Source organism: Oncorhynchus mykiss, chromosome 5 (genome assembly GCF_057628025.1).
Source record: "Oncorhynchus mykiss isolate SJ-2025 chromosome 5, ASM5762802v1, whole genome shotgun sequence".
Lineage (NCBI taxonomy): Eukaryota > Metazoa > Chordata > Actinopteri > Salmoniformes > Salmonidae > Oncorhynchus > Oncorhynchus mykiss.
In genome coordinates this window covers 53332288-53347638 of record NC_143026.1, presented here as the reverse complement: position 1 = coordinate 53347638, position 15351 = coordinate 53332288, and the positions used below count along the sequence as shown (strand labels likewise).

The following is a 15351-nucleotide window of genomic DNA, read 5'->3' as shown; positions in this document are numbered from 1 at the left end:
CATGCTTATTACTTCCACTGCTGTCTCATTGCATTGCTTTTAAAACCAGATGAAAAGCCATGAAGATGAGTATACATTTGATGTTCCTGAAGTATACTGTGCTCCTAATGCACCTCAGGTGTCTAGACAGGAGTTGGACCAGACAAGGTATTTTATAAGCTCCCTTTCAGTGCCTGTTTAGCGTCTCAAATCACGGGAGCCAAGAACATTTAATCTCAGTCAGATACCAGGCAGATACATTTTTGATAGTGCTCTAATTCATGACCACTTGTGTTAAGGACTGCCCTACCTTCACTGGCCAAGCGATTGCCTTTTAATTTCAGCTAAAGGTCATTCCTGATTCCTGTGTGGATCACTTGGATGCTCCTGATCCTCTGATGTAAGGAGTTGCTGAGAGACTTGCTGCTAGCACCTCAGACATCTGTTCTCCACTTTGCTAGGCCAACACTGCGGATGCTACTAGAAAACATTCTTGAAATAAATGCAATTTGAAGTTTCAGCTTACTTAGATATTCAGACTATGACATGCCCAATTCTTTAGATATCTTCTAGCTATACAGGATAACAATGGACATGTTTTCACTTAGATTTTCAGCCCTTTCAACTCTTGATTAAGTCTGCAGGCATTTCTAATTGGAGTGGGATTGATGGTGCACAAAGAGAACAGCTACAAAAGTTTCTTATGTCTGTTTGTGGAAAGAAACACTACACAGGTGCTTTTCATGGCACATTTTAATCATATGGATTGACAAAGCGAATCAAATCTGCTTTTTGGCATTGCAAAAATGAACTGGTACTAGTTTCATTAACCTTAGTGTTTCCCTGCTTCCTTCATCTACTATGTTTGCCACTTCACTGGCCATCTCTGGAGGCTGAGAGTGGAAGGGACAGGGTGGATTGATCTGGCGCTATTGTGCTTTTTTGTCTTTCCTTTTCTCTAAGCGTCAGACACCGTCTGGACGTCTGGTGAAATTAAACATGAGGTGTGCACTAGGGTTGGTGCGATGTCATTCAAAATAAAGCTGTGCTAGAGAATCACCTATAGACTCTGACTTTCACAATTGTTCCCATTTGAAAGCTGCAACTTTAGGGCAAACACTTATCAAATAAGCCTATTTGGGAAATACTTTTCATAACTTGTCTTAAAGGGATACTTTGGGATTTTGGCAATGAGACCATTTATCTACTCCCCCAGAGTCCGATGAACTCTTGGATACCACTTTTATGCCTGTGTCCAGTATGAAGGAAGTAGGGGGTAGTTTTGTGAGCCAATGCTAATTAGCATTATCGCAATGATTGGAACTCTATGGGTATCTGCTAGCGTGACGACTGTACAATTATTCTATAATGATATTATAAGCCATGGACCTGGTGCAATTGGATGAATTCTTCTAGAATGACCCGCAATGTTGTTATGACCCCATTCTCTTCAAAGATGGCCCCATTCAAAGATGGATGAGACGGGTCAGAGAAAAAAATATTATATTTTTGTTAAGCCTATTTATGTTGTTTGTGTGCAAGGCACAAGACCATGGCTCTGATAGCACTTCCAGTCCGGGGCTTGACATAAACCTTTTTTGCCATTTTGGACAAGTAGGACAGATTCTTTACTTGTCTGAAAGCTGAAGTCGCCACCCCAAAAATAATACTTTAACACCATTGCACAAAATGGTGACTAAAAATGTGTGAAGTACATAGGAGGGATCTGAAAGAATGTTCTGCACTTGCCCATCGTCCCCTAGATGCATATACGGGCAAGGGAGGAGAGGAATCATGACCCTAACCAGGATTTCATCCAACCTTTTTATGATAGTAAAGTACACGTCGGATAAAAAAAAGTTCTGATGGAAACAGAAACATTTTCGGTAAAATTCCCAAATGTTCCTCAAAACAAAATACGCTAAACAGGATGGGATCTTTTTGAGTCTAAAATTATGTGAAAAATGTTGGTGGAAAAGCTTTCATGCTCAAATATTGATATAAAAACCATCATATCGAAGTAAACTTGAAGTCATGTGATGCCGTGTGATCCACCCACTACCACTGATTGGGAAAGCATGTTTTCTGTAAGGTTACAGATTCAATAAATTAGGATGAACTTCACAGGGTGATGCTTACTGATGTTCATTCCCAGTAAATATCGAGGGTCTTATTCTGGTGACATGATAATCGATGCTTGGCTGCCGTATGACTACGAAAATTATCTTTCTTTTGTTCATAATCTCATCATGTAGGATATACTTGCACTGTAACCAACCTTTCCTTTCCTGCACCAGGTCCATAGTAACCTTTTATCTGCAACAAGAGAAACGTGGATTTTAGAATACTTGCACAAAAATCTGTCGCCAATTGGATGGAAACCTAGCTTGTGACATATTTAATGCAGCTAAATCTTTTTGAATAACCTATTCCACTCTGGTGGAGCTGTGGCACAAAGGCCTAGGCTACAACACATTTCCTATCTGGTTGTATTTGTGTCTGTGTGGAATGAAGCGCGCAGATTGAGCAAGTGACAGTCAGCGAGGCTTGCTGGCAGTGCGGCTTGTGATGGGTTGTAAATCATCATGGGCTGCAGAGCAACTGTGCCGTCTTCAACACTGGATAATTATGAACTGATTTGCATGTTTTAATCATTTTAAACTGATTCACATATTTGCCTCACCCTGCTCTGTCTTTAGGCCTAGGCTACTAAACTCAGCAAAAAAAAGAAACATCCTCTCACTGTCAACTGCGTTTTTTTTCAGAAAACTTGTGTAAATATTTGTATGAACATAACAAGATTCAACAACTGAGACATAAACTGAACAAGTTCCGAACAAGACTAACAGAAATGGAATAATGTGTCCCTGAACAAAGGGGGGGATCTAAATCAAAAGTAACAGTCAGTATCTGGTGAGGCCACCACCTGCATTAAGTAATGCAGTGCATCTCCTCCTTATGGACTGCACCAGATTTGCCAGTTCTTGCTATGAGCTGTTACCCCACTCTTCCACCAAGGCACCTGTAGGTTCACAGACATTTCTGGGGGGAATGGCTCTAGCCCTCACCCTCCAATCCAACATGTCCCAGGCGTGCTCAATGGGATTAAGATCTAGGCTCTTTTCTGGCCATGGCAGAACACTGACTTTCCTGTCTTGCAGGAAATCACGCACAGAACGAGCAGTATGGCTGGTGGCATTGCATGCTGGAGGGTCATGTCAGGATGAGCCTGCAGGAAGGGTACCACATGAAGGAGGAGGATGTCTTCCCTGTTACGCACAGCGTGGAGATTGCCTACAATGACGACAAGCTCAGTCCGATGATGCTGTGATACACCGCCCCAGACCATGACAGACCCTCCACCTCCAAATCGATCCCGCTCCAGAGTACAGGCCTCAGTGTAACGCTCATTCCTTCGACAATAAACGCGAATCCAACCATTTCCCCTGGTGAGACAAAACTGCGACTCATTAGTGAAGAGCACTTTTTGCCAGTCCTGTCTGGTTCAGCGATGGTGGGTTTGTGCCCATATGTTGTTGCAGATGATGTCTGGTGAGGATCTTCCTTACAACAGGCCTACAAGCCCTCAGTCCAGCCTCTCTCAGCCTATTGCGGACAGTCTGAGCAGAAGATGGAGGGATTGTGCATTCCTGTTGTAACTCGGGCAGTTGTTGCCATGCTGTACCTGTCCTGCAGGTGTGATGTTCGGATGTTCCGGTCCTGTGCAGGTGTTGTTACACATAGTCTGCCACTGCAAGGACGATCAGCTGTCCGTCCTGTCTCCCTGTAGCGCTGTCTTAGGCGTCTCACAGTACGGACATTGCAATTTATTGCCCTGGCCACATCTGCAGTCCTCATACATCCTTGCAGCATGCCTAAGGCACGTGCACGCAGATGAGCAGGGACCCTGGGCATTTTTCTTTTGGTGTTTTTCAGAGTCGGTAGAAAGGTCTCTTGAGTGTCCTAAGTTTTCTTAACTGTGACCTTAATTGCCTTCCGTCTATACGCTGTTAGTGTCTTAACGACTGTTACACAGGTGCATGTTCATTAATTGTTGATGGTTCATTGAACAAGCATTGGAAACAGTGTTTAAACCCTTTACAATGAAGATCTGTGAAGTTATTTGGATTTTTACAAATGATCTTTGACAGGGTCCTGACAAAGGAACTTCTTTTTTGCTGAGTTTATATGCTTTGTAGGTAGGTTGCATATTGCTAGAATAATATAATAATAATAATAATAATAATAATAATAATAATAATAATAATAATAATAATAATAATATTCATATTCATATATTTTTCTCAACTATAGCCTAAGTTTTCATTAGAATCTTTGTTATATTTTTCCATCTTGGTATTGTTTGCTCAATTTTAACTTCTTGTGGCCTAAAATATGTCATTCAAAATACATCTGTGATTGAGAAACAGCCTACTCTGATTTACGTAATTATTTACATTTTTAAAAGCTACAATTTTAAGGACATTATAAACACCTTTTCTAAGAATAATTTTGGGAAATAAATTACTTCAATGTGTCTCAATGCTTTTATGATATTTCATTTCGGCAAGGAGAGATTTTCTTTCGGCCTCGCATGCATAATTTCTTTTTTATGCTCGACTGTAAGGTTTGTTCATATTTTTATATCTTGCTATTGTTTCTTCTGTCTCATGATTTGGGGTTATTCAAAAACAACAACTTTCTGAACTCTGTTAGATTCATTCATTGTTTGATCATGACGGGGGTGAGAAGGTGATGAAGCGTACTCCATGAGCTGTAACCGAAAAACAACTGGCATTTTAAACGTTTGAGGTGAGGGAGAAAGTGTGGTGGAACAAGTATTGTTAGCATTGTTAAGTATCTTGCTAGCTGGATTGAATTATCCGTTTGCTAGACAGAGAAATGTTGAGCAACATTAGGCAATTTAACTGATTAAATAATTGAGTTGAAAATTAAAATGAGCTGGTAATAAAGTCCAACAGCAACATCAGATGAGCTAACTTTAGTAACCTAACCAATTCTCTATAGTATTAACTGGTAACATTATATTACTTATATTATATTACTGCCTTTCCTCAAGTTATAACACGTTAGTTGCTTACTGGACCATGGCAATCTGTGTGAAATGTTAACTAGTTAACGAGCTATCTGTGAACTCATCTTTTTCCTCTACAGTATTAGGCTAGACACTACATTTTTAACAATGCTTTTTTATGATAAAAAATGTGCATCCACCGTGGAGCCCAGTTTTATAATATTACTATATGTCCCAGCTGCCTGCCATAATTTTGAAGTAATCACGAAAACACAGGCCTTATTTTAGGGAATTTTCCACCCTGCCAGCTCCTATTAGCTCTATTGAGCACCGTGGCACTAACTCGCCTTCCGAACGTTTGATTCCCAGTTTATTGTCCCCAATTTCGTGGTATCCAATTGTTGTAGTAGCTACTATCTTGTCTCATCGCTACAACTCCCGTACGGGCTCAGGAGAGACGAAGGTTGAAAGTCATGCGTCCTCCGATACACAACCCAACCAAGCCGCACTGCTTCTTAACACAGCGCGCATCCAACCCGGAAGCCAGCCGCACCAATGTGTCGGAGGAAACATTGGTGCACCTGGCAACCTTGGTTAGCGCGCAGTGCGCCTGCCACAGGAGTCGCTGGTGCGCGATGAGACAAGGACATCCCTACCGACCAAGCCCTTCCTAACCCGGACGACGCTAGGCCAATTGTGCGTCGCCCCACGGACCTCCCAGTCGCGGCGCGAACCCAGGGACTCTAATGGCACAGCTGGCGCTGCAGTACAGCGCCCTTAACCACTGCGCCACCCGGGAGGCCTGGATACCATTTTAAACATGACAATCTCCTCTTTCAAATTATGTAAGGCTGGGCAGTGTGTTCCGTTGTCATCAAACGCTAGCCCCGAAATACCTTTTGCCCTTGGAACGCTGAGTTCCCGCGGTTGTTTTCCTATGGAGAGGCATGCTAGTGTATTTCGCGAAATATCTCGCAATGTGTATATTTAGCTGTTTTTCAAGTTGGACACCATTTTAATCATGATAATCTCCTCTTTCTAATTATGTAAGGCTGGGCAGAGTATCTCGTCGTTAAACGCTAAACCAGAAATAGTCAGAAGTTGCCATTTTATTCCTACTTCCTCATTATGCAGACATAATCACACTTGGCACCAATGAGGTGCGGATGTTTACTTTCTACACAAGTTATTTTTCAGTTTCGTCCTAAGAACAGATTGTAGTGGTAATATAAAAAGGGATAAAAAAATGTTTGTGCCATTTAGGCGAAATGGAGTTCTAAGCGTCGCTCCAGTCAAAACGGGCTCTGCAAGCTTTTGATTCCATGAATTTGCTTTGGGCTCGCGCTAGTGTTACAGTTTTGCCAACATTCTTTTGCCATTTTCAGCCTTGGGTGAATGTTGACTCGTTCTATTTTCCAGCCTAACAGTATGTGGTTATTTTTCAGAATGAGAGAATTAGGTGAAAATTAGGTATTGCTTGTTAAACAGTGTAGCTGGAGCCGGGCCTGGCTTAAGCTGGATGCCACTATAGAGGTGAAAGGAACACCACACACTTTCCCTCTTTCTCAATACATTGGATAAAGAGGGGTATCCCAGGTGTACTCTGCCTGAAAGAGATAAATTATGCCAACAAATGGTATCATGCTCTGCTGGCACATTGTAGAACAGATGTCCACAGCAGGCAGAAAGTGTACAATGTAATAGTGTAGCCCAAAGATATTGCTTTTGTTGTGTTGAACTTGACAGTAACACTTGTGTGAGTGAGGGGGAATTATTACATTTTTTTACTCAGTGAATTATATTTTTGCACACATCGATGTCTACTATAGTGGCCACTATAATAGAGCAAAAATAGAATGCCTATTTGTTTCATTCTATTTCTACTTGAGATGGGGTTTTTTTTTCCCTCAAGTGCAATATTTAGATGTATGTGTGTGTGTGTGTGTGTGTGTGTGTGGTCACAAGTGTTATATTATAAAGGCTGTCATGGCTAACTGCAATATTAGTGTATTGTTTTTTTTTTCTCAAGACTTGTGTCATTTAGTAATGTCTAGGCGAAAATAACATTGCTTTCTTTACATTTTTTAGCTGAGAGTTAGGTTCACATGAACCACTTATTTTACACACAGAGACTGATCATGTAGATCATATTCTTTGTTTAATTAGTTAACCTGCATTTCCCCCTAGCAGGGATTTTTTGCATGTTTCAGTGCAACAAAAAATGTGTCACCTTTTTGGGCCCGCACTTGATTAAATTGAAAGAGTAGTGTAATAGGCCAGTCATCATATCAAATGGAGAGGAAATTGACTTTGGCTATTGGCCCAGATCATTTGAGAGAGAGAAAAAAAACAACTTATTTACTGACAACATATTTTGCGCTGCTTTGTTGAAACTCTTCGCTCTCTCTACCTTCTGCTTTGTGTAAATATATTATGTTTATTGAAATAAGCTATAGGAATATGGGCAATTTACTCAATGTCAACCATGCACTGCCACATTACTGGAGTAATTATTTGATATTTATGTGCAATTGTGTATAAAAAAAAATCTATTTTCTAGTTGTCCAGCAATTTATACATTTTTTACTTGCCCCGGACAAGCCTTAATGTCATGCAGTCATTACCCGACTTCTTTCAAACTGCACACAGAGACATAAAAATGAGATCATTGGGCTTCATTGCCAAAATCCCGAAGTATCCCTTTATTGCTTTTGATAAGCTATTTTGATTAGTATGTTTTGTATGTTTTGTATGTTCTTCAACAAGTAGGAGGGATGCATACATTTATCTTGTAATAGACTAAGCTTTGATCAACTGTAAAATTTGTTCAAAATACTCGTTAGAAAAATCTATCTTGCTATTGCTTGTTCTACCTCTCTCATTATTACCTTAGCCCTATCATGTTTTTAAGTTACAGTAATAACCTAAAACTTTCTGAGAGACCGTAGATCGCCGTTGGCTAAAATGATTGTTTAATCATGAAGTAGCACCTTGGGAGAAAGCCAGCATGCATAAAAATTGTCATTCATATCAAATGGACAGAAAATACAAAATGGGGCTTTTATAGAGTGTCAGCTATATGGACCAGATCATCTGACATTGAGAGAAAAAAAAATATATATATTTTCTGACTGGACATTTTACACTGCTTTGGTGAAAATCTTAGCTTTGTCTACATTCTTCTCTTGCATTTGTAAATTGTTTAACATACAGTGCCTTGCGAAAGTATTCGGCCCCCTTGAACTTTGCAACCTTTTGCCACATTTCAGGCTTCAAACATAAATATATAAAACTGTATTTTTTTGTGAAGAATCAACAAGTGGGACACAATCATGAAGTGGAACGACATTTATTGGATATTTCAAACTTTTTTAACAAATCAAAAAATGAAAAATTGGGCGGGCAAAATTATTCTGCCCCTTTACTTTCAGTGCAGCAAACTCTCTCCAGAAGTTTAGTGAGGATCTCTGAATGATCCAATGTTGACCTAAATGACTAATGATGATAAATACAATCCACCTGTGTGTAATCAAGTCTCCGTATGAATGCACCTGCACTGTGATAGTCTCAGAGGTCCGTTAAAAGCGCAGAGAGCATCATGAAGAACAAGGAACACACCAGGCAGGTCCGAGATACTGTTGTGAAGAAGTTTAAAGCCGGATTTGGATACAAAAAGATTTCCCAAGCTTTAAACATCCCAAGGAGCACTGTGCAAGCGATAATATTGAAATGGAAGGAGTATCAGACCACTGCAAATCTACCAAGACCTGGCCGTCCCTCTAAACTTTCAGCTCATACAAGGAGAAGACTGATCAGAGATGCAGCCAAGAGGCCCATGATCACTCTGGATGAACTGCAGAGATCTACAGCTGAGGTGGGAGACTCTGTCCATAGGACAACAATCAGTCGTATATTGCACAAATCTGGCCTTTATGGAAGAGTGGCAAGAAGAAAGCCATTTCTTAAAGATATCCATAAAAAGTGTTGTTTAAAGTTTGCCACAAGCCACCTGGGTCAGATGAAACCAAAATTGAACTTTTTGGCAACAATGCAAAACGTTATGTTTGGCGTAAAAGCAACACAGCTCATCACCCTTGGGCCAGCATCATGGTTTGGGCCTGCTTTTCTTCAGCAGGGACAGGGAAGATGGTTAAAATTGATGGGAAGATGGATGGAGCCAAATACAGGACCATTCTGGAAGAAAACCTGATGGAGTCTGCAAAAGACCTGAGACTGGGACGGAGATTTGTCTTCCAACAAGACAATGATCCAAAACATAAAGCAAAATCTACAATGTAATGGTTCAAAAATAAACATATCCAGGTGTTAGAATGGCCAAGTCAAAGTCCAGACCTGAATCCAATCGAGAATCTGTGGAAAGAACTGAAAACTGCTGTTCACAAATGCTCTCCATCCAACCTCACTGAGCTCGAGCTGTTTTGCAAGGAGGAATGGGAAAAAATGTCAGTCTCTCGATGTGCAAAACTGATAGAGACATACCCCAAGCGACTTACAGCTGTAATCGCAGCAAAAGGTGGCGCTACAAAGTATTAACTTAAGGGGGCTGAATAATTTTGCACGCCCAATTTTTCAGTTTTTGATTTGTTAAAAAAGTTTGAAATATCCAATAAATGTCATTCCACTTCATGATTGTGTCCCACTTGTTGATTCTTCACAAAAAAATACATTTATGTTTGAAGCCTGAAATGTGGCAAAAGGTCGCAAAGTTCAAGGGGGCTGAATACTTTCGCAAGTCACTGTATTTATTGATATGTCATGCAGGCTGCAAAGGAATAGGCCACTTTGCATGGCCCTGCTTTGAGCTACCAGGTCATATCTCTACTGCGTGGTGCTAGTCAAGTTGAAATAGGTTATAAAGTGCATCGTCTGTCACATCACAATGTCGTCACCATCGATGATGGCTGTCAATCATCTTCGATATCCGATACTATCGTAAATATCGCTGAACCCTAGTTTGTGCACGCACACACAGACATATCCTGGAGCATTCTGTTTAACTGTTTATGAATGGCTCTAAATTATTAGTTATTTATCTGCAGTAGCAAAGCAAAAGGCACATTCAACCTCAAGCCATTGCATTGCCACAATGGTCGTAATCCTTACATTTAGAAAGCATTGGATCATTGGCAAGTTCTTATTTTACCACACCCTCATTCATATTTTGTAAACATTAGCTTGATGGATGAGAATTGTGGCATTGACAATTTTGGCACTGGCAGGAATGTTTTGTTTTGCCATACAATAGACTTTACAGGCTACCTGACGACCCTATCCACAAAGCCTGTGTTTGGCTTCACAGGTCTCGCTCTACTCTCTACAAGTTGCGGTTGATCCAAGAATAGATTAGTGGTAGTCATATATGTACCAGAGTAGCATCTCATATCCCTGCTGGCGAAATTGAAAGGCAATCCAGATCTTCTAGAGATTTGCCATTTGTGATCAATGAAAGCCCTGGTTGGCCAGTTGAGATGAGATGCTAAATCCAAACAGGCCAGTTGACATTAGGCCGCCGGAATTCACCACTGCATTAATGGAGAAGACTGAATGAATGACCCTGGGAGGTTTATCGATTTCTGTGCATAGAACCTTCTGGGCTTTATCATTGACACTGAAACAGTGTTTCAGACCCTTTCCGAGTACCCTAAGGTGCTTCATTTAGCGTTTGATTACAGCGAGCCAATTCTACTCTGATAAAAGCTGAAGTCAAATCACTCTATTTTTCCTGCTTGTGTGTAATTGTGTGTAAAATCAAGACGGCGCAACTCACAAACATCAACGCATTCTGACGGTTTTCGTGAACTACTCCTATGTTGTTTTCATAAGTCTGTTTTTATAAGTCTAATCAGGCTAAAATATGTTCTGAGTGGGAGCGCAACCATATGAATGTGTACATTGTATTCAGTGTCTGGCAACAGGGATCCATCTTTATTCCTCCTTACCTCTTCACTCCTTCACTCCAATAAGGTTTTGTTTTCTCTGAGAAGCAAAGGACCTCTTCAATTGCAGCAAAGCGTCACATTTCTGGGAGAGAGTGGCAAATGTGACATTTTGTGAGTTAGTGGCATGGGAGTCATCGACGATGATGCCTGTTTTTTGGAGAAAGCTTAGGAGTCTGTTTTATAGAGGATTGGTTTACCTCCTAGCGTTTTTTTTGAGTGAATGACGATTAATACCTGACTGATAGACTCCCAATTACCATTACAAGGAACTGAACCTTTCTGGGAAATCTGAAGACGCATGGTAATCTGTTTCACTGTTCATGCCGAGGCAATGTTGGTCTTATTAACCTCCTTTCACAGCATAGCAAGCTGTATAACACGCTCAATATGATGTGCTTACCTCATCCCATTGTCAATTATTTGCTCCTCTATGGTTTCAACCATGTCTGTGCCTGAGAGACTCCCTAATTCAAGACATTACAGGCTATACCGTAATACATTTCCAACACTGGTAATATAGCACACATTATACTGATTTGAGTGACTTGTACAGTTATGTCATTACTTCAGAGGAAATCCCTCTCTTTCTCAGGCAGTATTATTCCATGCCAGTTGTAATTTATTGCATTCCTTTTTTGTGACCAAATATGATTCATTAAACATTTAATTTAGCTGACAGGTTTGGCTAACTGTCGGCAGGAATTTTCACTAAAAGATACACTGGAACACACAGTACAGCCTACAATCGACAGCACATTTGTATTTTTTTTTTAAATGTCACTTTAATTTCCCCTCACGTTATGAGTGGTTCAAGGTTGAAAGCCATCCGCAACTTTAGAAGAATTGGGAAAGCTGGAGACTGCTCGCATGTGATGGTTGGCCACCGACTGTTTTTGGCAGATCGTCGTTCATGTGTGTCCTCTAAGACCTACCTGTCTTGTCCCAGCAAGAGTCCCAGCAAGAGTCGAGTAGCCCAGATTTTCCTCTATCTGGTCCCGCTTCATTCCTCTTAGAACAGAGCCCATTAAATTCAATTCACATCTCAAGCGCCTAATTGCAAATGGCCCTTACCCTAACGGCACATTAAGTGCTACGTAAAGATGCAGTTACAAGAGGTTAGGGTCCCAAATCTACATCCCCTGGTCTCTGCCCGTACACCCCACACTGCTCTTACCTCTATATTCTCACACCATACTCCTGTAAGGGTTCTAATGTCCCAACCTGAACAGGGAAGGCAGCGGGTTAGGATGGGAGGAGGATTGACCATAATCACCTTGTGTAAATTGTTTAAAGAAACCATCTTGACACAGCTGCCTGGACTTGGGAGAGTTTGTAAAAGGTTTTTGAGTCTTGGTTCAAAATGAACATGTGAGGAGGCTCCTCATAGTGAGACGGTTGGGCCCGTGGAAGCCAGGAAAATGTGATGGGGAAGAAGCCCTGGCAGTTACACGTGAAACACAAGATGGTCGAAGGTAGTGGAGTGGAAGGGTTAGCCAGAATATTCACTTCATTACCACTTCATTACCACATAACCACATTATCACTTCATTGGTGTTAGACTTGGTGTAATATTCTGCCAAAATACACTAAGTTGGCAGTTTTCTGCAAAAATCCCATCACCTAAATGAGGGTGTCCTTTATTATTATTTAATAAAAAACATTATTTTATTAACTTTGACTGTTGGGTGGATGTTTGTGTGCTTGTTCTTTTTGTAAGACTAAAAGGGATTTTGACAAAGTGAACGAGTTAAGAGCCTGGCGTCGCCCCTGCTGTACGTCTTAGTTGACTTTGCTCAGTCCTCACTTAAGTAAGCAAAGAAATAACAATTTATACTTAGCAGAGAATTTTTGTTCTCCATTCTGCGCTAGACTCATGCCATTATACTTCAAGCCATAGATTTCAATCTAGCAAAATGGTTAAGCACAATGTTTTCCCTTTCCCATGCAGCACAGATAAAATGCATGAGGACTTTGAGAGGTGTCAGGCCTATAAATCACTGCCCCTATTTCACACAGCACACATGCCCCCCAAGTTCCCCCCTCCAACACCGGTTCAGGGTTAGGTTGTGACAATTCCTTATGATGTGCTGTAGCTTTGAGCCACCTGTCACCTATACAATTATTCTATAATGATATTAAAGCCTTGGACCTGGTGTCAATTGGATTAATTCTTATAGAATGACCTGCAATGTTGATAAAACCCCAGTCTCTTCAAAGATGGCTGAGACGGTTCATCATAATAATAATAATGATGGTGATTGGTAATGGATTTTTATTAGGCCTATTTACATTGTTTGCAAGGCTCAAGACCGTTGCTCAGATGTTTGATGTAAATAACAATGAGCGTAACTGAATTACAATGTCTTTCTCTCTCTTTGTGTGTACAGGACCCCAGAGCAGTGTCCTAGTGTGGTGTCCCTCCTGTCAGAGAGCTACAACCCCCATGTGCGCTGCGGGGCCGCAATGGCCCTTGGCATCTGCTGTGCCGGGACAGGCAACAAGGTGAGTACCTCTTCCACCTCATGTACTGTACATCCTTTCCCGACCTCCCTCCCTTCCCACTCTGTGAACAAACTGCACATTCTATTCTCCAGTCCAAAATCAGCCCAGAGGCTTACCTGTAGACACTTAATGCAGCTTCATGGATCTAAAATAAAGGGTCTATGAAGTATTGCAAAAGCTCCTCCTAGCCTACCACAGGGCTGTGTTGTATCCCTCCCACACACAATGAGTGTAGCAAAATAACGGACACCACCGAATGAATACCTGAGGCTAACCGAGACTAACTACTAGAAAACTCAACCTCTGCTAGGAACATACGGAGAAGGAACTGCCAGATGTGTCATAATAGCCCGGAGGTAAAGCTGCACTTGGAGCCAAATTTGAAATTGAATACATGGAGCAGGTTGGAAAAAATGTAAATGTATTTTCAGAAGGGCTGTGGTCAACGTTCAAGGAATACATTCAATGTAAACATTACATTGGTAGTGGGGAGCTATTTTATACTTTTTTCACAGATCCATTATTTTCCCATTTGTCTTATAGCAACCTTATATTTTTGGCAGCCCTGGTTTGAAGGGGAGAAATGGCAGAGCAGACCGTCATATGACCCTAAATATTTTTGCTACTTGGAATTACAGTTTAAGAGGACCAGTGCTTCTACAGTGAAAAATAAAATCTTACATCTGTGCTGTTTGGGAGCAGGTTCTGAAGGTTTGCATTAAAAGAGTGTGTAGGCTAATTATGTTCTGGCCTGCCGACTAGCTACATACAAGCTCAGGAAAAAAATGAATGGCTGCCAAACCTCGTTGCCAACCCTGTTGTATATTGTATTCAATCACCCCCTTCATCACATATTTTCCAAGATGGTGTAGCAGAAAGACGTGTTTGTTTTTGTCCCGTGTAAATATTAAGCTTTTTGGGGGGAGTTTTTTTTTCTTATTATTTTTCTTATTTCAATCTTATTTTTTTACCTTTATTTAACTAGGCAAGTCAGTTAAGAACAAATTGTTATTTTCAATGACGGCCTAGGAACAGTGGGTTAACTGCCTGTTCAGGGGCCGAACGACAGATTTGTACCTTGTCAGCTCGGGGATTTGAACTTGCAACCTTTTGGCTGCTAGTCCAACGCTCTAACCACTAGGCTACCCTACCGCCCCATTAAATATACCTTCCAACATGGTCAGATCAGAAGCTAGCCTTCAGGAGCTAGCCAGCTAATTAGCTACTAGCTATTCAGTCATTGTTAGCCACTGCTAGCAGTCTTTAACACAGACACCAGCCGCTTTAGCCCGGATAATATCTGCCAGTCTGCACAGCGTGATATAATCCCTGAGCATATCGGACGGCTTTTTCCCCCCCACTACATCACCGGATTCCTGCCGCAGGCTCTGGACCATTATTCATTAACACGGTACACGGTACTTCATTTTTATTAGTCGGCCACAGCCTCGAACTCAGGCCCTGTGTGTAGCTAACTGACCCCCCTCTGCCCATTCATCGCAGCCTGTCTCATTGTCACTCAATGCCTAGGTTTACCTCCACTGTACTCACACCCTACCATGCTCTTGTCTGTGCATTATGCCGTGAATCTATCCTACCATGCCCATGTCTGCTCCTTTTACTCTCTGTTCCGAACGCACTAGACAATCAGTTCTTAAAGCCTTTAGCCCATACCCTTATCCTACTCCTCCTTTGTTCCTCTGGTGATGTAGAGGTTAACCCAGGTTCTGTGTGTCCCCAGGCGCTCTCATTTGTTGACTTCTGTAACTGAAAAAGCCTTGGGTTCATGCATGTTAACATCAGAAGAAGTTTGCTTTATTCACTGCTTTAGCACACTCTGCCAACCCTGATGACCTAGCTGTGTCTGAATCCAGG

At 41.3% G+C, this 15351-nt stretch overlaps 1 protein-coding gene across 1 annotated transcript in view; it reads left to right on the top strand.

The window, feature by feature from the left end:
* Positions 1 to 15351, top strand: part of LOC110522962 (26S proteasome non-ATPase regulatory subunit 1-like) — a 109562-nt gene that overhangs the window by 50063 nt on the left and 44148 nt on the right. The window contains exon 19 of the mRNA XM_090236684.1: positions 13362 to 13476. Within this exon, the coding sequence (XP_090092810.1) occupies positions 13362 to 13476 (115 nt within the window). The remainder of the gene's footprint in view (positions 1 to 13361; positions 13477 to 15351) is intronic.